The sequence below is a fragment of the Petromyzon marinus genome, chromosome 6 (assembly GCF_048934315.1).
Source record: "Petromyzon marinus isolate PM22_M1 ecotype Great Lakes invasive population chromosome 6, UKy_Petmar_22M1.pri1.0, whole genome shotgun sequence".
In the NCBI taxonomy this organism is placed as follows: Eukaryota; Metazoa; Chordata; class Hyperoartia; order Petromyzontiformes; family Petromyzontidae; genus Petromyzon; species Petromyzon marinus.
The window spans coordinates 9,478,162-9,503,693 of NC_133672.1; the positions used below are offsets into that span (position 1 = coordinate 9,478,162).

At 43.4% G+C, this 25,532-nt stretch overlaps 2 protein-coding genes across 5 annotated transcripts in view; both read left to right on the forward strand.

Annotated features, from left to right (window-relative positions):
* Positions 1-1,446: 1,446 nt before the first annotated feature.
* LOC116939547 (uncharacterized) lies at positions 1,447-6,538 on the forward strand. 2 transcript variants are annotated; one of them, XM_032948073.2, is made up of 4 exons: positions 1,447-1,735; positions 3,507-3,971; positions 4,595-4,702; positions 5,252-6,538. In XM_032948073.2, exons 2-4 carry the CDS (start codon positions 3,546-3,548, stop codon positions 5,423-5,425), a joined length of 708 nt encoding a protein of 235 aa, XP_032803964.1. In that variant the 5' UTR covers positions 1,447-1,735; positions 3,507-3,545; the 3' UTR covers positions 5,426-6,538. The 2 variants fall into 2 exon arrangements, with proteins under 2 accessions (XP_032803964.1, XP_032803965.1); XM_032948074.2 differs by having other exon boundaries at positions 3,511-3,971.
* Positions 6,539-6,670: 132 nt separating this feature from the next.
* The window catches only part of TATDN3 (TatD DNase domain containing 3), a 31,305-nt gene continuing 12,443 nt past the window's right edge, over positions 6,671-25,532 (forward strand). For 2 of the 3 annotated variants that reach the window (XM_032948070.2, XM_032948071.2), the window contains exons 1-5: positions 6,671-8,889; positions 18,969-19,001; positions 19,457-19,530; positions 20,828-20,909; positions 23,060-23,122. In XM_032948070.2, the coding sequence (XP_032803961.1) occupies positions 8,836-8,889; positions 18,969-19,001; positions 19,457-19,530; positions 20,828-20,909; positions 23,060-23,122 (306 nt within the window). In that variant the 5' untranslated portion in view covers positions 6,671-8,835. The remainder of the gene's footprint in view (positions 8,890-18,968; positions 19,002-19,456; positions 19,531-20,827; positions 20,910-23,059; positions 23,123-25,532) is intronic. The other variant, XM_032948072.2, reaches the window with a different exon arrangement.

Consider the following 25,532-nt stretch of genomic DNA (forward strand, 5'->3'; position numbering starts at 1 on the left):
TGCTGTTAGCTCATACGGGAAGGGCTTAGAAAGTTCGATCTGCATTAGTCATACGGATTAAGGAGGAATGCAGTTCTCATCGCTTTCAAAGCCTTCCAGATGCCTTTTTTTCCTTCTCTTGCATGTAACCTGGAAATGCCCGAAAGCATAACTATTACAGTATACCCTAATGGGATGAATGTACATTAAGGGAATATACATTAACATAAGTATCATCCTGGTTACATTGAATATTATAATTAACAGATGCAATAAATCATGGTGATATGTTTCTTGAAGACGAGGGTAATACAATCCAAATCAAATCTTTGAACTAATTGGGCGGAAACAAGCTGACACGTCCCTACAATCCTTCAAGTCTCTCTTGCAACTTTTATCTGTCCTATACAGTAGTTGAAAAAATATTTAAAACTGTTCGTAGGTTATTGCGAGTATATATTTTCTTTGCAGGAAAGAACCACGTGCCAATGGATCGTTAACGTCCTTGAATACATCCAGTTAATGTATTTCATATATAGGGTATGACTTATGTCCTAGGGGACTGCTTTAGCAGCTGCGCATCGGCTGAAAATAACACTCGCCATTGACAATGCCTAATAACTAAAAATACAAATACAGTACCAGTTTAACATTTCTGGCAATGGACATTCTTCAGAACAGAAATAGTGGGTGTTGGGTTTCCAATACCTGGTTGAAAACATTTTCAAAACTGCTGCCTTTAAAGACCCGGCGACGATTGGTGTTAACAACCTGTAAACTTATATTTTCTAAAATGGATTGTGTTGGCAGTGGTACACGACCACAAGATTAAAAAAGTCACGTTTACCATTAACATAAATATATACAGGCGAACAAAACGTCTGTACTGGCATGAGGACATATAAAAGCAACGATGTATTGGCATACCAGCCTTTACAAATCCATATATTAAAAGTGAAACACCCCAACCGATGCATCTTTACATGCTGCATAAAACCTACAATAAATACAACGTTGCACACACATGCATTGCACTGCCTTTTATTGCTTGGTGACGGACATATTTGTTACTTCCTGCCATAAACATATATTTATAGTCACCACCACCACTGCTTTAAGAGACAGCAAACCAAAAAAAAACCTCCAATAAAAAATCGCTAGTCAGGTCGAAGCTTGCGCGCGTGTTTGGTATGGTGGGGGGGGGTGCCGGTGGGGGGGGGGGGTGCCGGTGAGGTGGGGGGGTGGCAGGAGAACACCTGCCCCGAGGCGGGCGCGGTCGAGGGGGGTTGCCGTGGTTGCCGGGGGACCCCGCGCGCTCGCGCGCCACGCGGCGGACGCGTGGTGACGTATCGTTGGTGTAGCGAGGGTTTCCCTGGGCGCGCGGGGTAAACACGCGTGACGCGCGCGAGCGGGGGGGGGGCGCGCGGGTAGGGGGAGTCACGCGCCGCGTATATAAAAGGGTGACGCAAGGAGCGCGCGCTCCACATCCGAAAGCCGGCAGCACTTTGCGTTGCGCTGCCGCCGCCGCCGCCGCTGATGAACCACAGCCGCGGCTCGCCTCTTTCGCTCTGAGCCTCCCGTTTGCTATCGCCGGCTGATTCTGATCGATTTACCGAGTCGAGTTTCTAGAGTTTTATTATACGTCGCTCGATTTACTCGTCGTCGTCCCCCTCTCTCGTCGGCGGCCGCAGACAACCGGAGGCTTTCTTCGCTCCACCGAGAAGTTTTACGGGGATTGTTACATCGGCCGAAGCAGGTGTGTATTTCGTTGCGTTCGCTTGTGTTCTTGTACGGTGTGTGTGTGTGTTCGTATCTTGTGTAAGGACCGTATGGGAATGCCATTGATTTGAAACGGGTTTGCGCTGTATGCCAGCGCTGTCGATTGAGCTGAATAGAATGCTATAAGCCTCAACCCCTACGTTAGTCGTCGGGGTTTGTACGCTTTCATAAACTCTGGTGGCTCCACGTACGTAAACAACACCCACAGGCCTCAGACGGGCTTCGGTTGTTATCGACACCTACAATGCAGGCATTGTAAGGCGTCCGATGTGCTGCTGATGCTGCTATCTCGTAGTGGCATTGAGTGTGTACGTGGATGTAACTCCGCAGGCAGGCGAATGCGCCGTCGTACGTACTCTTGGCCGGCAGTGCTCCAGCCTGACATGAGTTACAACAGCAGCGTTGCGCTCTCTCATGCTACGGCGTTTCCCAATCGCACGTTAATGATTTTATATTGCACAGGCAGTGCTTCTCGCCTTGTGTGTGCGTGTCTTCTTTGTTTTGTGCGTCCGCCTATGCGCGCTGTAGTAAGAGTCATCGGTGTACGATGTTATGTAGTTTGCATTGCCTGTATGACGACGATGATGAATTCGGTCGCTATAAGTGTTTGTGTGTGTGCCCTATGTATGTTATGGCTAGCTGGTGCTGTGTTTGTGTACGTCTTGTATATAGCATGTGCTATGAGCGTAGCGTGTGTCCTATATCGTGTGTCCTATATCGTGTGCTGCGCTGTATGGGTTGTAGCTTATACTCTGTGCACGTTTACAGCTTGCGAGTGTTACCAGCTTACGTTCAATGTACGCGTTCGAGTGTGTGTTTTACACACGTTTTACACACGTGTTAACACTGATGTCCCATGCGTGTGCGCTTTATGCGCGTTGTGGACTTGTGCGGCGTGTACGGTACGTGCAGTAGCCCGGCAAAGGCTTAGGCTGTAACACAAGCCGGCAGCGTAACCGCACTCATGCGCGCTTGATTCATTCGCACAAACGACAGCGCCCGAGTCGGCAGGAGCAGGAGCCGCAAGCCAGGCAAGCAGCCCTTGACAACCGCAGTGCTGTACAAGGCTATTACTAACGTGTAGCGGTGGATTGACAAAGGGCTGAGAAAATAGAGGAATAAATAGATACTGCGCTACAGCGACGGGAATGCGTGGAAGAGAGGGGCCTTCGGGCTCGCAGCTGCGGTCGGAGTGTTCATTACACTGGTGGGGTGGGCTTGGCCCACGTGTCGGTGTCGGCTACTGATAATAATGAGAGCTCTTAGTTGAGAGCGTGAGTGATGCATGTCGTGTCATTGCATCATCATCAGTATTATTAGTGCACATTCATCACAATGAGCACGTGATGAGGCAATGCTTCTGATTTAGCGCTCTACTCTCAACACATTAAAATACCTTTGGAGTTTGAGACACACTCCCACTGTTTTAACTTTTAGGCTGCTGTTTCCAAGACGAAGTGTGCAATACGTTTATAAAGCGTGTCACAGGGTTACATTTAGGGTGTTCCATTGCACCCTTTTTTGCCAATCGTGTGCAATGTGCGTTCGAAAAACTACATTCTTAACGCCAACCTTAATTCCAACACTAATTGCAATACAGTTGCCCACACAGCAATGAATGATTCTCAATGCTAAATGTATTCCGCATCATCTCTCCAGCTGCGAAAGAGATGCACGTGTTTGTCTGTGCGGGCTCTCGCCTGCTCCACAGAGCAGTAATTGACCGAGTGACCCCATTGACTCGCCAGACAGGGAGGCTGCTGCCGTGCGTCCTGCTCTGCCTGACCATGCTGATGATGCTGCAGCCGTTCGGTTTGCACGTGCCCGTGTGCGGGGACGGCGCGCTGGCCAGCCGGTCCTGCACCTCGCCTGATGCTGCCTTCGGCGTGGACGACATCGCCGGACTATTCACGGGACCAGTGCTTCATTTCTCCACGAGTGGCGAGTCCGCGCTGTCCCATCTTCCTCATTCTCATCACCAGCAGCACCACCAGCAACAGCACAATCAGCAGTTCAACGGCAGCTACAGCACGAACAGCGGCACCACAGGTGCAGCAGCATCAGACTCCGTGCCGTATACCTCCACCTACGGACAGCTGAGTCCAGTTGGGAGCCTTTCGTATTACGGGCAACTGTCTGTCGGAGATGTACGGGACGTGGAGCCGATGTCCCCACAGAGCCCCGTCGACTCCAAGAAGCCTAGCAAAAGCAAGGTGCGTGACACGCCGGGGATGCGATTTCCCAGCCTAGTTTTACAATGTCGCCTTTTGCCCTCTTTGCTTGTGTGCTTGCCTCCTTGCCTGCGTGCCTGCACACCCTATAAATGTATGCTTTATTTAGCTCGCACGTAACTGTGCAATGGAGTGTTTGCACGCATCACAAGAGCTGTGGGAATAATGCTACACGCCGGCAATAGCTAACGTGACATTACTACAAGCCAGCCGATAACTTGCAGTGTGTAATGAGTATGAGAGAGTACTGCAAGACAATGCGTGCTTTGGGGCTGCTAAGGTTGAATGCCAAGTGCTATACAGGAGGGCACACATAAAGTAGGCTTTTAATGTGCAATACTAGTAAGGACACATCTTTTCTCCAGAGTGTGCTGGTGAAATCCCCAGTGACAGGCAGCTGTGGTGACAAAGACATTTTCCAGGGTGGGCAGTTCCCTTGTCAGGAGGTGCAAGGCATAATATTTATTTGCGTTCAAAATAGCTTTAATTTGCTTTTAAAGATCGTCCCATGTTGCCTCATATAGCATAGAAAATCCCTCCAGTGATGGTTTATATTGCAACAGATCGAGCAATGACCGCCACCTTCTCTCGTGGGGTTTCTTCAGGGTCTCGCGAATGAGGACGACCGGAAGAAGCGGCGGCGGGAGAGGAACAAAATCGCGGCTGCGAAGTGCCGCAGTAAAAAGAAGGAAAAGACGGAGACATTGGCTCAGGTCGGCAGAAGGCCATGAAGACCTCATACATTTACACCAAACCTGGGATTAACTATCATTATACCTAAAACAGTATTGGTAGTTGAAATTACATTTACGCTGTATTACTGAAATGAATTCCGAATGACACAATTTCAACTGTAATCGACCCTAAGCCTGACACACAGGCACAAACTTGTCTTACATTCATTTGAGAGATAATTGAGACAATAACATTTTTCAAGGTGAGATCCGCGGTAATACATTATAATTAATGGAGTAAGTGTAGGAAGCAGATTTTTGTTGTGTGCCAGTACAGGGACTTCACTAGAGGGAGCTCTAGAGAGCCCCTCTAGAAGGTACTTACTTCCCTTTTCCAATTTGCCCAGACATCTTGGAAGAGATGAGAGTACCCAAACTTTACCCTGCCACACAAACTGCCAATCGACTAACTGTGGTGTACATTTTTATACCGCTGAGTGTCCAGAAGTGTGTCAGGAATTGAACAAACTTGTCCATTGTTACTTATAAATTTAATGGTGTTGTAATTCATGGTCTCCATACTTGCAGGAGTCGCAGCGATTGGAAGGCCACAACTCAAACCTGCGGTCACAGCTCGAAGCGATGCTCGGGGAGAAGCAGCGCCTGGTACAGCTCATCAACATGCACCGGCCATCATGCATTGTGCATGCAAGCAGCACGTCCCCTGGCGTTGAGCCAACGCACCACAGCAATGCTCCGTGACAACGCCACGCCATGCGGCCACGAGAAGATGCCGTTGGACAAAACAGAGACTCGAGACAATAATGGATACATTGCAAATTTGAAATTAAGGGAAATGGAACGTAAGCCAACAGTTTTGACCAGGAAAAAGAGAAGGGTCCTCTTTCTCTTTGCCTTTGCAAGAATAATTATCAGCACCCACTCTCCATTGTGCCCTGATGCAAAGTGTGGCACTGAAATAGTATTGGGGAGTGTACCGACCCTATTTAATCCCTGCTTTGGACTGTTAAATTGCCTCTTTGGCCAATACCACACCCACTGCTAACCTGGCGTCAACATGTTAATATTTGGCACCACGATTCTGTGAAAAGATGTGTGGTGTTGACCTGTTGCAGAAGTGAAGAAGAAAAAAAGAAGACAACTATGAAATTTAGCTGAAAAGCAAAGTCCAATTTGTCGAAACGTAGAAAGAACTCTGCTTTGTGATGAAGCAATCCAGCCATGAGAATTTGCACTAATTATGATTTCACACAGTTATCGTGCTCCGTCAAGAATGTAGTGCTGCGTGCATACTGTAGCCGTAGGTTGTTTCCTGTTTGTGGTATCTTGTTCATCAAGCTGCCATGTGTGCGGATTTCAAAACGTCACAAGTACCAAGAAGCCCTCTACTTTATCTATCCGTCTTAATAGACTTTGCCCAATTCAACGGGAAAATGCATTTAGAAATCGAGAAACACGCAGCACATCACACACCTGTATTCAGCTAAGAATGTATGCGCTAAAGCCAATCGAAAGGTTTTTATTCTAAACTTTTTTTGAAATACATGACGTTGGCTAATGTTTAAGTATTACATATAGGTGTTTCATAAATTGTGTACAGTATTAAGTCTAGACATTGTCAGATTTGTATAACATGGCATGCATAGCATTCTATTGAAACAAACATAGGATTGTTTATGGCTATACATTTTTTTACCGTTAATTTGTCAATTACATTCACTATTATATTTTGTATCAAAAGAAATAGCATTGTATACGCCAACGAGTCAACGTACTTATTCACATTGTTACACAATAGGTACTGCATTTAATGTATATATAAATACGTCAAAAATATATACTTTTTAAAATATAGCTACGTTTGGTGTTTGTGTCGTTGATTTAAATAGTGGCACTTTTAAAGATGGTGTTTTTTTTTAAATAAATATAAAAGACATATACATATATGCGAAATGCTATTAGACATTTCCTGCAGAGAGGAATTGTGTCGGACATTATATACAGCATACCATATTCTTCGGATTATCAGATGCACAATTCCCCCTGTATTTTTTTGAAGCCAAAGTTATTATCTGGAAGGTGGTTGTGTGACCAATTTTGTATGATTATATTGACAATGGGCACAAATGTGGGGTGCATCTTACTTTTCAGAGCATCTAATAATCCGGAGAATACACTAATGCCTTTTATTAATGCATGCGTTCCGATGAAATGAGAGCAGGGAGAGAAAGTGAATGACAGTGACATTGAAAATTAGAAGTCGTTATTACCTCTCTGTTCAGTTTGTCATAAAATCTCATCATATTTGGTGATAGTTATTGCAGTGGCTACAGTATTGGCAGCACATGATCAGAACAATGGATAAAATAAAACCAACACAGCACGTTATATTTTTCAATGGGAACGTCATGCATAATATGGGCAGGAGTATGCAAAATGCCAGTAGTTCCCAAGATGTAGTCTACTTGTGGTCTGAAAAGCATTGTGGTCTGTGGAACGGTTGCAGATAGATTTTGTTCTCTCACGAAAATTAGATTTTTTTTTACTGAATGGTGGTCCACGAACAGTTTTTGAGGAACAAAAGTGGTCTGGAGGGGTCCAGAAAGGTTAGCATCCACTGCCATATGCATGACGTATGAGTATCCATACAAATACATTCTGAGTGTGGAGTGGTACATGCCTGCAATGGAGCACTTTTGAGGCATGGTTTGGTGAATTGCATACGGTATTTGTGAAACTCTAAAACCCACTGGGACTGCAAGGAGACCAGTATATGGCAGTATAGCAAGTGGATCCATAAAACAATCTCTCCGGACCTTTGAATGTTTATGGGGTTTCTCCATATATTGCTGTTTCTTCCGAACATGTGAAGCGCTACTTAAAAGGATCGGCTCAAACATCAGTGCAAGAAGACCCTTGTGAAAACCTTAAACAAAGACATTACAAGCTCCAGTCTTACAGTTGTTACAGTTCATTGTTATGTATGTTGAACTTCTTTCACACCGTATTTAGCCAACTGTCGTACTTGGAGGTGCGGGGAAGGACAACAAACTAAACACAAAAACTACTAAATAAATCATTTTCAGTCTAGATTTAAAAGCGCATAGCTCTAGTGGCTTCCGAATATCGGAAAGAAGAGCATTCCAGACGGCCGCAGAAGTGCATCTGAAAGCTCGCGATGCAGTGACCGTCTTTGTTCAATGATTATCCTAAAGCCGCTGCGAGGATGACCGGAGTTCGCTTGATGGTTTATGCTCCTTAGCGAGATCGGCAAGGTATTGTGGTTCATTTGTGAAAATCACTTTGTGTTGTAATGAGTACGACCTTCTGCCAGGTCAGCTCATTCTGACTCCTTGTCCCCAACTAATCTTCACGCACCCTCCCATGCCACCCTCCACATGTGTCCGAATCATTCCCTGTGGGTTGATGATTGTTTTAATAAGGGTGAATGCATAGTCGTCCATTTGATATTACCACAATCAAAATAGATGGCTGTTCAACTGGCTGAAGGGGTGCCGTGCTCCAAAGAGGTTTATTAAAGCTGGGGATGAAGGTCACTTTGTTGTGAAGGCCATCATTGTCTTGAAATTACCAGCTGAATGACAATCCCATGATGCTTAGGTGGGGCATTGTATCTTTAATTATTTTGTGTGGTGACAAATGACATCTTACTGTGGTGAAAACACAATAGTTTATACAAATAAAGGCTACATGTGCCCACAGGTTTGTTATGGATCCAATTCATGCCCATTGCCGGCTGGCACACGCACGTGTACACGCTTCAACATCGGTATGAATGTAACAGCGCCTCTTTAACCACGACCCCTCCCGACATTGAAGATGACAGATCTTCAAGGCTGCGAATGTGTTTTGTGTCTGCAAAGACATGCCTGAACGAAGGCCCACTGAGGTCAAGGCGGAACGAAAACTGCTGAGCGGAAACTTTGAGCTGGGGCGCGAATTTCGATGTTTTCACCCGGAGCGGACACAGCCCACGCGGCATGTGGCGACACGTGGAGTTAGTTGAGCTGTCATCAACGTTAACGACAACAACAACAACAAAGGCCGCTGTAGTCGTAACACTATTCATATTCGAATAGTGAGCGCATGTGTATACAAACACCTTGCGTTAAACGCACACCCGTGCCATCATGCCTGCCCTTGTCGACTGCCATTGCCACATGACTGCGGAGGATTTTGATGCCGTGAGTGTTGTGTCCCACGCGTCCCTGCCACACACGAGACTTAGCTGCTTGCACAGAGACGCCTAAGGTGCACTGTCGGTTCGTATTCCGGAGCGCATTTTGGAACTGCGCGAGTTTGAATTAATGCTCGGGGATTCGACTCGGTCATCCATCCTAAAGCGGCAGATAAACTGTTGTACGGTAACTACGTGCTTGCAGGAAGTCTTCAGTGCTTTGGAGAGATCGCTGACTTTAATTTAGAGCCGTGCTGGAGCCCATGTAGACTCGCAGATGTCTCATTTTCAAGAGCGATCTGGTTAACAAAGGTCTCATCCATAATATAGGTTGTTTTGGTTTAGATAGCGTAAATATATAAATGTGTCGTTAAACCCGCCACCACCCGACAGCCAATTAGTAAGGTTTGTCACGTAAACAGAACGTGCCAATTCGTTACTAGTGCAGCACACCGGTGTGTTGGAGAGCAAACTCAGATTGTAAATGTTGTGGATTTGCTTTCCAACACACCACTGTGCTATACTAGTAACAAATTGGGATGTTCTGTTTACGTGACAAACCTTACTAATTGGCTGTATCGGGTGGTGGCGGGTTTAACGACACATTCATATTTACGCGATTTAACCCAAAAAAAGCATGGATGATATTGGTCGCTAAAGCCTCCGTGTTAAAGGTCAAATCGTAATAATAGGGTTTTTCCCCTTTTTTCTGGCAACAAAACTGAAACCTTTTTACAAGGATTCATGTCTGCATTAACAACATTTACCTGCTGTCAAAATGCAAACAAAAAACATACTATGATAATATATACATTGTCCTTGAAACTGATTGGTCCACACCAAGGGACGGCTTTCTTTTGAGCCTCGACCCAATTGGTGCCGCCAAAAGGCGTACAAGGACAATGCATATATTATCATAGTATGTTTATTGTTAGCATTTTGACTGCAGGTATTGTGGTTAATGCAGACATGAATCCTTGTAAAAAAAGGTTTCAGTTTTGTTACCAGAAAAAAGTGGAAAAAACCCTATTATTATATTTTGGTACTGGCAAAGGAGGTCTAATGATGTAAAGGTCAAATCGTTAGGCTTGGTCACTGCCATAGAAATGTGCAATTACCACCATTGACTTAGAGCCGCAAATGGAGATGGTCACCGCTCACCGCTCGTTTGAGTAGGATGTTGACACGAGCTGTCTGAAACTGTAACAAATAATTTGGTGATGCCGCTGCTGCGTTGGCGGTGGTGCAAAAACACAATAAAAACCCGACCAAACCTGTCAATAACACTGACCTAAAAAAGGGAGAAATATAATTGGCGAGATTTCGAGCAGTGGCCCTTCATAGCATACAGAGAGGCCAGAGAGATGGAGTGGATCATTCATCTACGCCAATTTAAAAAAAAAACTGCTCATCAGAAAACAGTTTAACAATTGAGCTCTCATCAGGCCCCATGGAGTAAAGTGCAGTCTCCAACAGTTATTGCCCACTTCATCACTGCCCTCTCTCTGTACTGTGAAGGACAATTTCCCTGAAACGTCAACAATTATATGTTTTTTTTCCATTTAAGGCGAAAGTGTTGTTGACGAATGTGTCGAGTTGTTTTCGGAATATTATTGAGGTTACGTTTAATATTTTTACTTATATTCAAAGGATGTACGTATGTTGAACTTCTTTCGCACCGCACGTAACCCAACGTGCTATGATCTGAGTTTTTAACGAATGAAGCGGTCCTGCCAATGTGGGGCTGTCTTTGTTTTGCCACATATTGTGCTCATTTATATGTGGCAGAGCCTATTGTACACACTATGGATCTTAATGGAACACCAAGTTTGTGAATCTTTGACAAACCATAAAGTCAAAACCACTTATCGGTTTGCCATACTACAATATGACCCAGAGTACAATGGGCTCTGCCGCATAAATGTAGTTGTTGCTCTGCATCTACATCAGCCATACGAAGTAGAAGAAGATTAAGTAATAACAGCAACATAATAGTTAATGTACCTTATTTGAAATGGACATAGTTGTAATAGAAATAACACCACTACACATTTAGTATCTTACACACAACACGCACCACGTGGCATGCACACAACACTACACTGAAATTAACACAAAAACATAGAATAAATGTGCCCTGCACAAAACACAAAACCACACCAACATGCACACTACAGTTCCTGCACACAACATAAACACCGTTCATCGCATGGATATTCATGCCAGTATATTGATTAACTGTGATTTACGCAACTAGTGACATGTTCTGCATACTTGCATATTGACATAATACATTGTAATGTATACAATAACCCCCTGGCCCCTTTGCACTTGTAGGTGTACAGTGATGGCATTACCTTAGTCTATTTGAGACCGAAAACAGGAAGACTTATACAACATTCTGGTGTTGCCTAATAATGGTGGTTGTCATCAGCAAACTGGCATACTTAAATTGTAAATGTGGGTTTGCTCTCCAACACAGGTGTGCTGAAGTAACTAATTGGCACGTTTTGTTCACGTGACAAACCTGACACATTGACTCTATTGGGTGGGCGTGGGTTTGCGACACATTTACATTGATGCCATCTAACCCCAATAAACGTGGGTTTGCGACACATTTACATTGATGCCATCTAACCCCAATAAACGTTATTATGAATAATATTGGTCACAAAAGCTTACGTGTTCAACTAAAAGCTGTCCCCAAGATTTGAATACATTATATGCCAACAGCATTTTGCAGCCATAGAGAGGTTTATCGCTTGGTGCAAACTTCTGGTTTCGGGAATATTACGAACACTGATCTGGACGTCACGATCAGTTGTGCATTACGACATTGGCTCTCATGGTACTGACACATGAGTTGCTATGAACCTTGTTATGCAGTATACATTGCACCCGAAAAATACACACTCCTACAATTCACATTATAATTTGTGGTGCGCAGTGGGTCAATCATTGTTCTATGATTCCCGGCAACCTCAGTTCAATTCCTGGCCATGGCTAACATCAGTGGCAAGTGATATCTGAATCAGTCCTGTACAACTTGCACTCACCAGCGTGGTGAATGTAGGGTGAAACAACCCACATTCCTGATATTTTCATGGGGAAGATGTCATCCAGCAGTGAAGTGACAAACGACCGTGATAAATTATTGTTAGTTGTATTATATGATTGAAATCATGCTTATGACACTTGTTATTGGAACCACACAATGATCATTGAGCGTCAAAGTTGCGGAGAACATAACAAAATGAAGACACAATAACTCTTTCCTATACAGTACCATTTCCATCTCTCTACACACACAATCCCTTTTGCACGTTCATAACGAATCGACGCAAGATGGTGATGAGGTTTGAATTGCCATAGCCCCCTAAACTTTCTGGTGGCTTACTGGACAGAGCTAAACATTTTCGTTGGGCACCCATCTCTGGGCTGAAATATCATCGTCCGCAGCAGTGTCGCTGCCTACGTGCTGCCCTGCGCGTTGCTTAAGGCGTGAACGCACGCGAGTGCCAATGTCCTTGTAATTAAATGCATCATCATGGCAAAAACTAAATCTATCACCCGTAACCATACACGCAATACCAGACGGGCGCGGGGAACAGCAGCCACCCAACCACCCCCTCCAACACGAATGCGATGTTTAAACAACAACAAAGAGATGGCAGCTATCATCAGTGATCTGAAATTATTCGCCACCATCACACAATGTGATTAATTAGGCATCAAGGAGGCGGCGAGGTGGTGGGGAAATGGAAGAGGCAGTCGTGTGTAAGACTCAAGCCACGTGGAATTCCATATGCGTGTCTACGGTTGGCATTCAGATTAGGGTTGTTACAAAACACGTAACGGTCGTGTATACACCCCTAGTGTTGTTGTAATTGTTGGATATATAAAGGCAACGATAATCATGATCACCGTGTTATACTGTATACATTAACCCAACACACAGTTTGACATGTGTCCCAACGTATGTAAACACCGCGCTTGTTGTCAAATTACCTATTTTTAAGTGTGGACACAAAAGTCATTGACATTTGGTTAAATAATCCATTGGCGTGCTTGAATATTTTAATTAGTATTTAACACTGCATCCCTGCGAAAACACGTACGTATCACGGTATGTGTAAATCAACTGTTTCAGTCAGCTGCCTTAACATGCACAACAAATACCATGACATTTCCACTCTTGTTTTACCAATGGTTGACCCTGTCTATCTTCCCGGCATTGTTGTGAAAGTGTCTTCTGGATGGGACAGGTTCTGAAACTGTGTGGGAGGCCACAGCTCACGTGGGGTGTGGGGCAAGGAAGGAACTTCACAATTCAATCTAGATCTTAAGTTTTCGTGACTGCAGTGATCCATACTTTGTGGTTCTTTCGGTAAAAAAAATAAAATAAAATATTTACATTTATTTTATTTTATACCTACGTGACTTTACCGAAAGAACCAAAAATGAACTTCCCAATTGCCGTTGCCATTCTCCACATTCGGCATTGGTAGCGGTGCTGCCGGCATAGAGGGACATTGATATGCTGCTGCTGCTGCTCGCGAGTTTACCAACGTTGACCGCGGTTTTGGGTTGAGCTTTTTTCGTGAGGCCAAGGGGAACAGACGGTATCTTGCAGTGATCTATGGGATTGACCTTCGTGTCAGACGCAGACGCTGTGTGGCCTGGGTATTGCAGACTTTCTGTTGCAACTGTTGAACTTTCAACAGCTTGACATGGATTAATTCTGTACCGGGCGTTTTTTCTGGTATCTTTCGATTCATCGATTAATATAAAAAGTATTTGCGAATTTTGCATCTGGGCTAAAATAATCCATAATTGAGTCATAGCTTTTATAGATCATGACAATGTATTAAATCGCTGGGAGGATGGGAGTGGATCAACACATGCTGAAGTTTTATTCTAGTGGGATAGATTATTTAATATTCTTGGTTCTTTCGGTAAAGTCACGTAGAAGGGAAACAATTAAATAATAAAAATATAAAACAATAAAATTATCACGACGTTTCGACTGCAACACAAGCAATCATCATCAGGTGTGAAAACCACAGCAAGAAAATTTGAAAAAAGTGGCGGTTATTTTTAACGTTAGCACCACGGAGAGCGATTTGACAGTTTATTCAGATGGACGAGTCCATCTATGTTCGGAAAAGAGGAGGGGGGAAACGAACATAATGGATACGGTCTGAAAGCCACTGTAAGCGTGAACAATCAATTAAGACCCGAAATGGTTTATCAAATCCTTCCAATGATTGCTAAGCCAGAATCCATCTTCTCGGTTGAAATTGTCTCTGTGTTTGTATATGTGGATAGCCTCATGAACGAATCTCTCATGGTAGCCAGATGGCTTGCAAAGAACCTCTGTCTTGGAGAAGTCAATGTCATGTGAACCTACTGAATTATAACAGTGATCTGCCATAGCCGAGGTGTTGGTCCTACCATGTTTCAGGTCTGCTTTGTGTTCACGAATGCGGTCCGAGACATGTTTGGTTTCTCCAATGTAAGTACTACCACAGAGGCAACTTAGTTTGTAGATGCCAGGGTACTGTATGTCCGGAATCACATCTTTTACAGACGGAACCAGATCACGGATTTTATGTAATGTGTTGAATCGGACCTGGATCTTGTGTTTATTCAAGATTTTGGAGATCTTTTTTGTGATCCCCGCAATGTAGGGTAAAGTGATGGTTTTGAAAGGATCCTCAAGAGGGTCCTTCTTCATGGTTGGAGTGATAGCTTTGCGGATTGTGTAGTCGGAATAACCATTAGCCTTAAGAGCTTGGTGTACGTGCTTGAGTTCACTGGCTATGTGTTCCCGGTCGGATATGCATTGGGCTCTATGGTGCAGAGTCTTGATGAGGGAAATCTTCTGGGATGGATGGTGGTGGGAATCCGGTTTCAGGTAAGCATCCGTATGGGTAGCTTTCCTGTAGACAGAGTGGCTCATTGAACCATCAGGTCTCTTTTTTATTAGGACATCCAAAAAAGGTAGCTTGCCATCTTTTTCGACTTCCAAGGTAAATCTGATGGCTGGGTGTATGGAATTGATGTGGTCGAGGAGTTGGTCTAGAGCAGGCCGGCCACATGGCCAGATGACAAAAGTGTCATCCACGTACCTCTTCCATAAGGTTGGGCGCAGAGTGGCAGTCTGGATGGCGTCAGTCTCAAATTTCTCCATGAAAATGTTGGCTACAACCGGAGATAGGGGGGAGCCCATTGGGGTGCCCTCTGTTTGTAGAAACTTCCATTCCAAGTGAAGTATGTATTGGTTAAGCAGTGTCTTACCAGGAGGGGTACCTCAGTGTTTAGTCCTTGATGAACCAAGTCTTCAATGATTGCGATGGTGTCAGGTACAGGAACTTTGGTGAATAAGGAAACTACATCAAAACTGACAAGCAGGTCGTCTGGGGACAGGGAAATACCCTTGATTGTCGATACCAGGTAAGTAGAATTTTGTACAGCAGAGGTGGTTTTTCCAGTGAAAGGCCGCAAGATTTCAGACAGAAATCGAGCCAGTTTGCAGGTAGGGGAGTTGATAGTAGGGACGATGGGATGAAGGGGTTTATCTACTTTATGTATTTTTGGCACCAAGATTATACGGCTTTACCGAAAGAACCAAGAATATGAATCTCTGCAGTCACGAAAGCTTTAAATCAAAAGATTATTTAATGTTATCTAACATCACATGGCCTAAGTTCATAGTCACTTGAGAGCATTCTCGCTTGTTCTAAGAGTGGGTCCACGAACTGGTCTTCTGCTGTTACGTATACATGTGTGTTATGTAACGTGCATTTTTTTAACAATTTTTTTTGTTCTAATATACAATTGGTATTCATATAGTGGGGCATATTTATTCTATTAGCACAAGACAGTTATCGGCAGAGGAGAACAGGAAGGCCTTGAGCCTCAACTTAAACAGGGACAGGGGGCCGACGGCACCAATGGCTGGGGCAAGGGTGTTCCAGATAATAGGGGCAGCGGAGCAGAATGAGCGACCTCTCAGTCAGCAAAGGAGGCCTGGGAGCTTCGGCAGATGGCATTGGATTCTGGGGCCGGGAACTGGATGGCCGGGGGTAGAGTGGTGAGAAGAGGGGAGCGCTGGAAAATCTAGCTTATACACACTTGTTCGGAAAGTCTAACTGTATACACACTTGTTCGGAAAGTCTAACTGTATACACACTTGTTGCAGAGTTGCTCTTTTTTAGAAGCGACAGCGGCACAGTAATCGAAATGAGAGCCAATCACGACTGGAATGAGAGAGTATAGATAGCATACTGTCAAATGAGAGATCTACAAGTTAGAGTCAGAGTACAAATAGGCGTGAGAAGCATTCAATTAGACCAGCACTGAGTTAGTGGCAGTGTCCTTAACAGTGACCATCGTCCTGAAAGCGAACTGGCTGTCAATGTTTCGATTTGTCATAGGAATACTTCCATAATTTATTGTCTTCAAGCAAAGATTGTCTGAAAATTTTACCATTTCATCAATGCACTGCATTTGAAGAGGCCTGTGAACGCACACCATTTTCATTCGAAAGTGACACAAAATACAGCCGAGCAAGTAGGTTCGCTCGTGACGGCTGATCCATGAGAATACATTATTTTAAGTTCCGCACGATCCACATGGTTTGTCGCAAAAGATAAAATATAAATATGCTTCCACGTCACTCAATTGCTAAATTGCCCGGTTACTTTTTATGAAGTGGAAAGAGGAGGTGGATGTTTACGAAACTTCAAGGAGGGGAGCGCCGGTTATCTGGGGTCACACTCCGACCCGCACGTCTGCATCATGGATGATCACGCTGCTGTTGCGCCACAAGCGCGTGCGGTCCCCTCCCCGAGTGGCACGGAGCTCAGTGCTGGGTGGGACTCTACCCACAAAACGCACGAGGCAACAACGGGAAGCGGCGGGTTTCCCATAAGCAAATGGAGAAATGGCTCTGCCGAGTAATACAACATTGTCCACCCACCACCCATTCGATGCCGGTTGCAAGCCGCCCCAACAAATTTGCTACAGAGCGGCCGGCAGCTTATGGCCCTGGAGCAGCATGCGCCTCTTTGAGGACTGCTTCGTGACCTTATTTATTAAGGACCACCGTCTCGTATTCATGTGCATTGCGGCTCTTGTAATATTGCGGGTTTTTTTTTAATAGAATTAAAAACAAAATACGAATCTGAATCACCCCTGCGCTACATCGATGATTGTGTCACAAGAGTATACAATGCACCATGTTTAAAGGTAATGTATGATACGTTCTGTTTTCTGTCCATTGTCATTTCTTCAAAATAATATTTTACAGCTCTTTGTTAATCCACTGCTGGGTGAAGGCATGTCAGCACACTGTGAGTCTTTGAGTGTTGTTGGACCATACTTCACTTTTCTGGTTTAGTGCAGTTGGTGAAGCTTAGTTGAATAAAACAAATCCTACGGGGTTGAGTAATGTTTCGGTATCCAGTGTAGAATTGTTTCTCTTTAACAGATACCACTGGCGTAATATACGATAATTTGTTTTAGAATACATTTCCTGATTAGAATTGGCTCTAATTGAATGGAAGCGGTCATGTGTAGCGCCACGGTGGTGAGATGTTGACTCCCGTGCCCGGTATGTTGGAGGTTGTGGATTCAATCCCGATCCTGACGCCTGCTGTATATTTGGAGTTTGCACGTTCTCCCCGTCGTCGCGTGGATATTTCTCCGGGTCCTCCGGTTTTTCCCTCCACATTTAGAAACGTACGTTTAGAGTATCTGGCTGCTATAAATTTCCACGTGATAAGCCACTTCGTTGAGCTATCATTTCTGGCCACGGCAGGGGGCCTTACATGGTAAAATAAAAATAGCATAGCATAAACGGAATTAATTACCATGGTTTCAATTCACTTATTGGAATGAATCGTATTTTTTTTGTATAAAATGTGTAAAATCCATCAGACAGCTAAAATGTCCAAGGCCGTCATACGATTTTGGAAAAAAAAATGCATCTGGAAGCAATGAACACATTTACAATACTGTACTTTGTAAATACAGTAAGTTACAAATTACGTATGATGGATGCCATTTAATTACATACGGCTATAATCGGAAAAAAATATCTGTAAAAAGTGCTTAGTTCCTCACCATACGAGTAAATACACCTTGGATTTAAATATTAATTCTTTCTCTCCCCGACTGAGTGTAAACCCCAGGCACAGTGTGCACAAACACGCATCAGCACGGGCAATTCTGGTGTGAAACGAGCACGATGTTGCGTTGGGAGCGAGATGCGGCGGGACTGTCTTGGACATTGAATTGTGCATTGAATTGACGTTGAAAATTGTGCTTGTAAGAAGACCACACAATTTGTTGAGTGGCCTTCGGTGGAGGCAGTCACTAAAGGGTTTTGGGGGTGGGGACGGGGTTGGGATTTTGGTGCCGTTTTTGGTTGTGGACGCCACCTTGTGGAATATCAGTGGAACATACTCTTTGGTTCTATTCGGTAAAGTCACGTAGGTAAAAAATAGGACCAAAGAGTATGGATCCTTGCAGTCACGAAAGCTTCAAATCTAGAATAAGTAGAGCATCTTCCAGCGTGGTGTATACGGTAAATTAAAAAAAAACACAATTGTCGATTTAAAGCTTTCGTGACTGCAAGGATTCATCTTCTTTGGTTCTTTCGGTAAAGTCACCACGTAGAATGAGAGATAAAATAATAAATTAATAAAATAAAATAACACAATCAAATTCTCACGACGTTTCGGCCACAACACAAGCGGCCTTCATCAGGTGAAGGGACGAGACTGTCTGGAGGACAGCGTTGTGCGTTGAATTATCAATGTATTATTTTATTCTCATTCTACGTGACTTTACCGAAAGAACCAAAGAAGAAAAAAAACGCATCTTGCCATGACTGAAATGGCTTGGTGGATCGAGAATGGCTGCAGGTTTCCTTGGTTACGAGTCATACCGTAAATTTTTTAATTAATTTTGTTTGTTTTGCCCGGGAATGTAATTGGCTCTATTGTGCGGATTAATTGCGCGTTATTAATGTAATTTATTATCTGTGCTTTTGGCAACTGCGTGTGTTTGGTGAAACAGGACATAGCAGAAGTAATCGAGAAAGCAAAGAAGGTAGGTTGAGTGAGCATGCATCATTAAATCCATATCCCTTACGAGACATAACCCCAAGTAAGAAAACATAGATCAAAAGACCGCTTGTGTCTGCGGGATGAAAAAGCAATCCTGAAATGTCAAGATACAATCCCTAACGATTCCTGGAATGTCGCGTTTTGCAGCGAGCTCTACGTTGCTAGGAATCTGTGTAAACATCGCTTGACTGATAATGCTTGTATGCCGGGAATGTGGAGAAATGGGCTTGCCAAACAATACATTACACGTCCAGTTACAAGTTACAAGCGCAAACATCCCTTAATTATTAAAAGTCCACCAGCCATTACCGCTGTATTCAGTTTGCCGTGTACATGACTATTAAAGCTGAAGGAAGTTCTCTTCTTGGGATCAGAACTCCCATGTTCTGGATGTTCTGCCATGTGACAAAATCTCGTATTGACACCGGGGTGGTCCAGGCAGGGCTGGTGGCACTTGTGTCTGTTGCGGAGCACCATGGAGAGTTTGCAAGGATCTTGGAGTTGTCCGAACGGTACGTGGTGCAATCGAGAGAGACCAAAAAAAATATACGAGTGTGTCTGTGTGTCTGTGCATGTGATGGCTTTTTTTCTTACAGACTATCATGTAATCGGCATCTCAAATATATATGCGTTGTTGGTTTAACGTGTCTGGCTAAATGGTAGTGTGGTATCTATGGGACCTTTTTGGCAGTATCAAATTGATTAAACAATAAGAATAGTAGTATGTTGTTATATTTTGTGGTGGGCATTTGGTGGTGTCTGATTTAAATAAAATTAATAATGTAATTATCAGCCATGATCAGTCTACTGCTCGATGAAGGCCTCCCCAAGCTATTGATAAAGTATACTGCTCACACTTAATTACGTCACCCAACTTATATCATGTTGTATTATACAGTTTTCACGGTAAAAAAATAATTTTGTATTGCCAGTAAAAAATCACGTTGCAATTTTGAATGCCAAAAGGTCACAAACACGTTGCGCAGAAGCACATCGTCACACCCCATTGCGACAGGCCTGGCTGCAGCCCATGTACGTTAGCACTGAATCATTTCAATAATTTGACGCTGTGCAGTGTGGCTAGCAAACAACTTTCTCCGTTGGTAGCAACAGTAACAGTGATACATCATTTACGTGATGTACCAAAGTCGAGCACTGTTAAAATCATGAACGCAACAAGCAGTCGCCATATAGAGCGAGTATGAGTGACAAATCTGACCGTCATTGAACGCACGTTATATGACATGCTGTGTTACAAGATATACTCTGGTAGGGAACGCTTTAAAGAGGAATAAGAAATGTTCATGCATTGCCCGATCTCAGAATCCAAGTTGGTTTGAACCTTAATGATTGAATGGCTGACCACCATGCATACAGCAGGTATAAAAGGCTGTGAGGCAACGTTGCGGGTACCACAAGACAGTGGAGCGTAATCTAATGTTGTACTGTACTATGCTCCCACGTATGCGCACGCCTCGCCTTCACCGACCAGCATGGTGATGTATGGTCAATCAACCTGAACAGCATGGAGAGGCCCATCATCCACAGCGCATCCACAAAAAGACTTGCACGTGTACATGACAATATAATCAAGTGGAGACCCTTTTGTTTGTCTCCACATATAATAAAAAAATATGCTTTAGTCCACCGGCCTTTTGGCTTTCCAGACCAATCTTATCAAGCAGCATTTGTGTAAGCAAGCAAACTCTGGAGCGGTTTTGACCTTCTGGGTCTCATCGGCAGGCTCGGGCTTGTTGGTATTACCAAGAGGGAAATACCATAATGGCCGTGGTGTGTGGTGTGCTGCAGGTTCCCTGGTTTTGTGTTGCCCTGCCTGGGCGTTCACCCGGTGCAGGGATCTCCCTGCCAACCACGCAGCGCCACCCTGGAGGTACCCACAGGGGTCCCGCAGTCCACAGCCACACCCTGCTCACATTAACGGACGTTAACCTTTGTACCGGGTGGGGAGAGCAGTGGTTATAGCGAGCTTCGCTATAAATACTAAACTTAACTTTTAGTTTTTACCAGGTAAGGCCCACTGAGCTTCAGAAGCGACCTGGCCACAAATTATAACTCGACGAAGTGGCTTATCAAAGTGGAAATTTTAATTTGGTGACCTGAGTTCGAATCCAGTCCACCACTAACATCAGCTACTGAGTGATATCTAAACCGGTAGCGAGTCCCCTATACACTAACTTTGCATTGACAAGCATGGTGAAGTGTGGGCAAGCAGCCCTCATGACCGAAAGACGTGGGGATCCCTTAATCCAGCAGTGGATTGACGAAGGGCGGTTAAAAATCCCTTTGTACATTTGCGTCACTGGAAAACGCAGCCACTGACAAACTGTTACATTGCTGCCTGTTGCACTGTAATTCAACATACCCATGCAGTCCTTCTTCCCTTTAAAGTTGTCTTATTTTTTAAAAGTTTCATTGATGTGCATCACTCTATTTTTATAGCTTGTTGAAATCCGGTAACTATACAAACTTTAAAAGTTAAAACTACATTTGTACTTCATTAGACCTCCTTTGCCAGTACCAAAATATAATAGGGTTTTTCCCATTTTTTCTGGCAACAAAACTGAAACCTTATTACAAGGATTCATGTCTGCATTAACCACAATACCTGCAGTCAAAATGCAAACAAAAACATACTATGATAATATATGAAGGGGAAAAACCCTATTATTAGGGGAAAACCCCTATTATATTTTGGTACTGGCAAAGGAGGTCTAATAATGTAGATGCTCACCCCGAGCCCTCATTACTTTGATAGTGCATTGTCTTTGAGCTGTGTGACGCCTTTTGGCGTCATCTGGTCGAGCACCAATTGGGTCGAGGCTCAAAAGAAAGCCGTCCCTTGGTGTGGACCAATCAGTTTCAAGGACAATGCATATATTACCATAGTATGTTTTTTGTTTGCATTTTTACTGCAGGTATTGTGGTTAATGCAGACATGAATCCTTGTAAAAAAAGGTTTCAGTTTTGCCAGAAAAAAGGGGAAAAACCCTATTATTACATTTGTATTTTTGTGACTTAATGTCATGTGATGCGAGAAATACGTCTCCTTCATAGGAATGTGGAATTTCTAATCACTAGCTCGGCTGTAAACAGATGAGTACCGAGGAGGAAATAACTCGTTTGACTATCACGTGATACAGCCGAGCACACAATCTAAATAAACTGTCTGGAAATCATGTTAGTGTATTTCACAAGCAGTTTGTTCATGGTATTGTGGCAGAGGGCTTCCTTCAGGGAGAAAGTATAAAACTGATAGACAGTGATTTCATATTTATATTTAGCTAGCCTATAGTTTAATCGGCAACATTCCCAGATAAAGAATATATTTTACCGGATGTCTATGCACATTTTATGGGCCCTTTCGCACGTGCCTGCTAACTTTACCGCATTCCTTGGGCCAATAGGCTACAGGCTATGGGCATTTGTAGACACTAGTTGATCGAGCCATAGTTTAGGCTTGCTGGAGTTTTATTCTGACTCTGCTTACCACCTATCACCATTGCCAACAATGAAGAAGCCTTAAAAGCGCTGGTGCAGACTCCACAAATACTGCAATCATTTAGTGTAGTTTCCCAGGTTGGGCTGCGTGTTAAGCATTTCTTCTCTTGAGCTTTCACCACGCACATCTGAGGGCATCTCCTGAAAGGCCTTCATCCAGCATTGGAGTGACAGAGGGCGATGTCCACAGCAGTGCGTGATGAAAACTCGAGAGAATAATTTCTCAAACCGCAGGCCTGACCCGTGGAGAACCACACTCTAGATTAAAAACTAATTTCTTTAGAAATGCTTTTTTGTATTCAGTTTATTGCCCTTCCCCCATACCTTCGATTATCACGGTTGGCTACGTAGGGTGCAAAAGACATTCAACATACGTATGTACACACACTTGGATTACAAGGAGCTGTGAAAACATACACCTGCGAAACCTACAATAATGGTTAATGCAGGTGTGAACAGTCAGAATGCGATGCCCGCGATGCTTGAGGTTATGATGAGATGACTGTTCTGTTTCTCCGCTAGGACCTGATGTCTGCCGAGCCAGTGATAGAGCAGCAGTGTGAGCGCTTGATGGCTGTGGGAGAGGTGGGTCTGTACCTTTTTTATTTTTTATGACAAATTATGCTTTTTAAGAATCGTTCCTCGATGGCAAGACTCTCACATGAATTGGGCTCGTGTAACTGTCAATGGAAACACGACGCGTTGTTCAGTGATCACACATTTCGTGTGGTGCTTCAGTGTGCGGGGAATAGTTTACGGTAACACCTGCGATGTGAATACGTTTTGAAACGTGCCAAATTTTTTGTTCGACACCATTATGAGGGAGTGAAAGTACAGCAATGTACACTTTTCCCAATGTGAATAAGTTGAGTTCGTGAATTTAAAAAGTACAACAATAGGATTGATAATGCCGGAATTACATATGCAGACTTTCCTGGTAATGTACATTTAATTCATCTTAGCAGATCTGTATTGTAACTAAATAGGTTAGAATACAAGGCTGACCACATTACAAATGACCGTTGTCATTTTACGTAATCTAATGGCTTCTAAAAACGTAGTCCTAAGAGGTTTGTCCAGATAATTATGCACATAAAATGGAGGAAAAAAAAGTTAATGGAGATTTGATTCTGTAAAAGGCTACCTTGAATTGAATACATTTCAAAATAACGTGTGGGTAGTGCAGCAAGCCGAGCATAGCCAAAACAAATATGTGAAAACGATGCTAAGAGCTGGTAATGCACAAGTTGTGTCTTTTATTGCGTCCTGCACTTTTGAAAGTTAGAGTAGGCCTTTAAGTAGGCGTCAGGGCTTGTCACGTCATCAAAGGTAATGGGTAAGGATTATAGAGGAATATACATCATTAGGCAAGGCTACACTTATCGTGATAGGGTGGCTAAATTTAGAATGCTGTAGTTTGTATTTTATTACACGACAGTTTATGAAGCTGTCCGTATTGAAGACCATTAAACAGCAGCGTGTGACATGACTGTTTTGGGACGTATCGAACACATCACGTTGTTGTTTAGATGTATTATTGTTAATGTATAATTATGATTTGCCTTATTTTCTTTCTGGATAGAAAATAATGGAGATACCTATATCTATTGGTTATTGATACATACTTCCAAGCTCACCACTTCCCACGAAATAAAATGTACAGCCCTTTGTCAATCCACTGCTGGATGCCAATCGTGGATGCCAATCGTGGGAGTTGTTTCGGGAAGACTTTACCACACTGGTCAGTACAACTTGGTGAAGGGGAGCCCAGGACCAGTTCAGATCCAGCTTGCCAATGATGTTAGCTGTGGCCAGGAATCGAACTCGAGTCACTCCACTACTTGCACAACTGCTTCCCTCAGTTATCTAATAGATGATTGACGTGTTTGGTAAATTCTGTGCGTTGTGCTATTACTCAGAGAGTTCTGTACTGGAATTGAGTTTTCTGCAAGTGCTCTTATTTCAAAGTTTTCCATGTACAGATTTGCTATAGCAGGAGTTATATGGAATTAAAATTCCATATATCTCAGGAGTAACTGACAAATTAGTCCGTGTTTTGCAAAAGCAAAACATTACAGTAAGATTTGGTACAGTACACAAAATTCAAAAACTAGTATATTGCACTAAAGATGAATTACCTAAATTATCAACAGAAGGTGTATATCGGATTAATTGTTTATGTGGCAGATGCTATATTGGACAGACGGGACATAACATCAGCATAAGACTAAAAGAACACCAAATAAATATTAAATTATCTCAAACACAACTGTCGGCAGTGGCAGAACATGCTTGTCAACAAGGACACTCAATTGATTTTGATAACGTTGAAGTGTTGTGTAAAACTACTTATTACTGGCAAAGACTAATTTGAGAATCCATTGAAATTGAGAGAAATAGAAATAACTTTAATCGCTCTGACAGCTACAAGCTTAGTGCGGCTTGGAAGCGTATGATTAAATAATACATATTACAATTCCTTATAGGGGAAACACATACTAATTAACGGATTACTAACGTAGCATATACTCACAATAACACACATTACAACTAATTACTAATCTACAACTCATTACTAATCATAACCATTGACTGATTACCAATCGATTATATAATTACAATACCCCCCCCCCCTCCGCCTCAAATCACTGCACCTGAATGTGTTAAATGATGGCGTCACCCTGCTGCTATATTTAAGACCGGGAGCAAGTGAGGGCTTTACCATTCTGGCGAATTGCCCGATGATGCTGGATGTAATTACCAGCGAAACGTCGTACTCAAACTGTAAATGTTGTGGATTCACTCTTCAACACACCGGTGGGCTAAAGTAGTGAACTATTTGTCTTTTGTCAACGTGACACTTTTTTGCTAATTGGCCGTGTCGGGTGGTGGAGGGTTACAACACATTTATAAATAACGCGATCTAACCCAAACACCTTTATTATGAATAATATTGGCCGCGAAAGCCTTACTTGTTAAACTGCAATTTAATAGA

What these genes read in the sequence shown, in the direction of transcription:
- LOC116939547 (XM_032948073.2), top strand. Translation starts at nt 3,546, where the DNA reads ATGCTGATGATGCTGCAGCCGTTCGGTTTGCACGTGCCCGTGTGCGGG. An exon ending in AGAAGCCTAGCAAAAGCAAG is followed by an intron (nt 3,972 to 4,594) that starts GTGCGTGACACG and finishes GGGTTTCTTCAG; the next exon opens with GGTCTCGCGAATGAGGACGA. An exon ending in AGACGGAGACATTGGCTCAG is followed by an intron (nt 4,703 to 5,251) that starts GTCGGCAGAAGG and finishes CCATACTTGCAG; the next exon opens with GAGTCGCAGCGATTGGAAGG.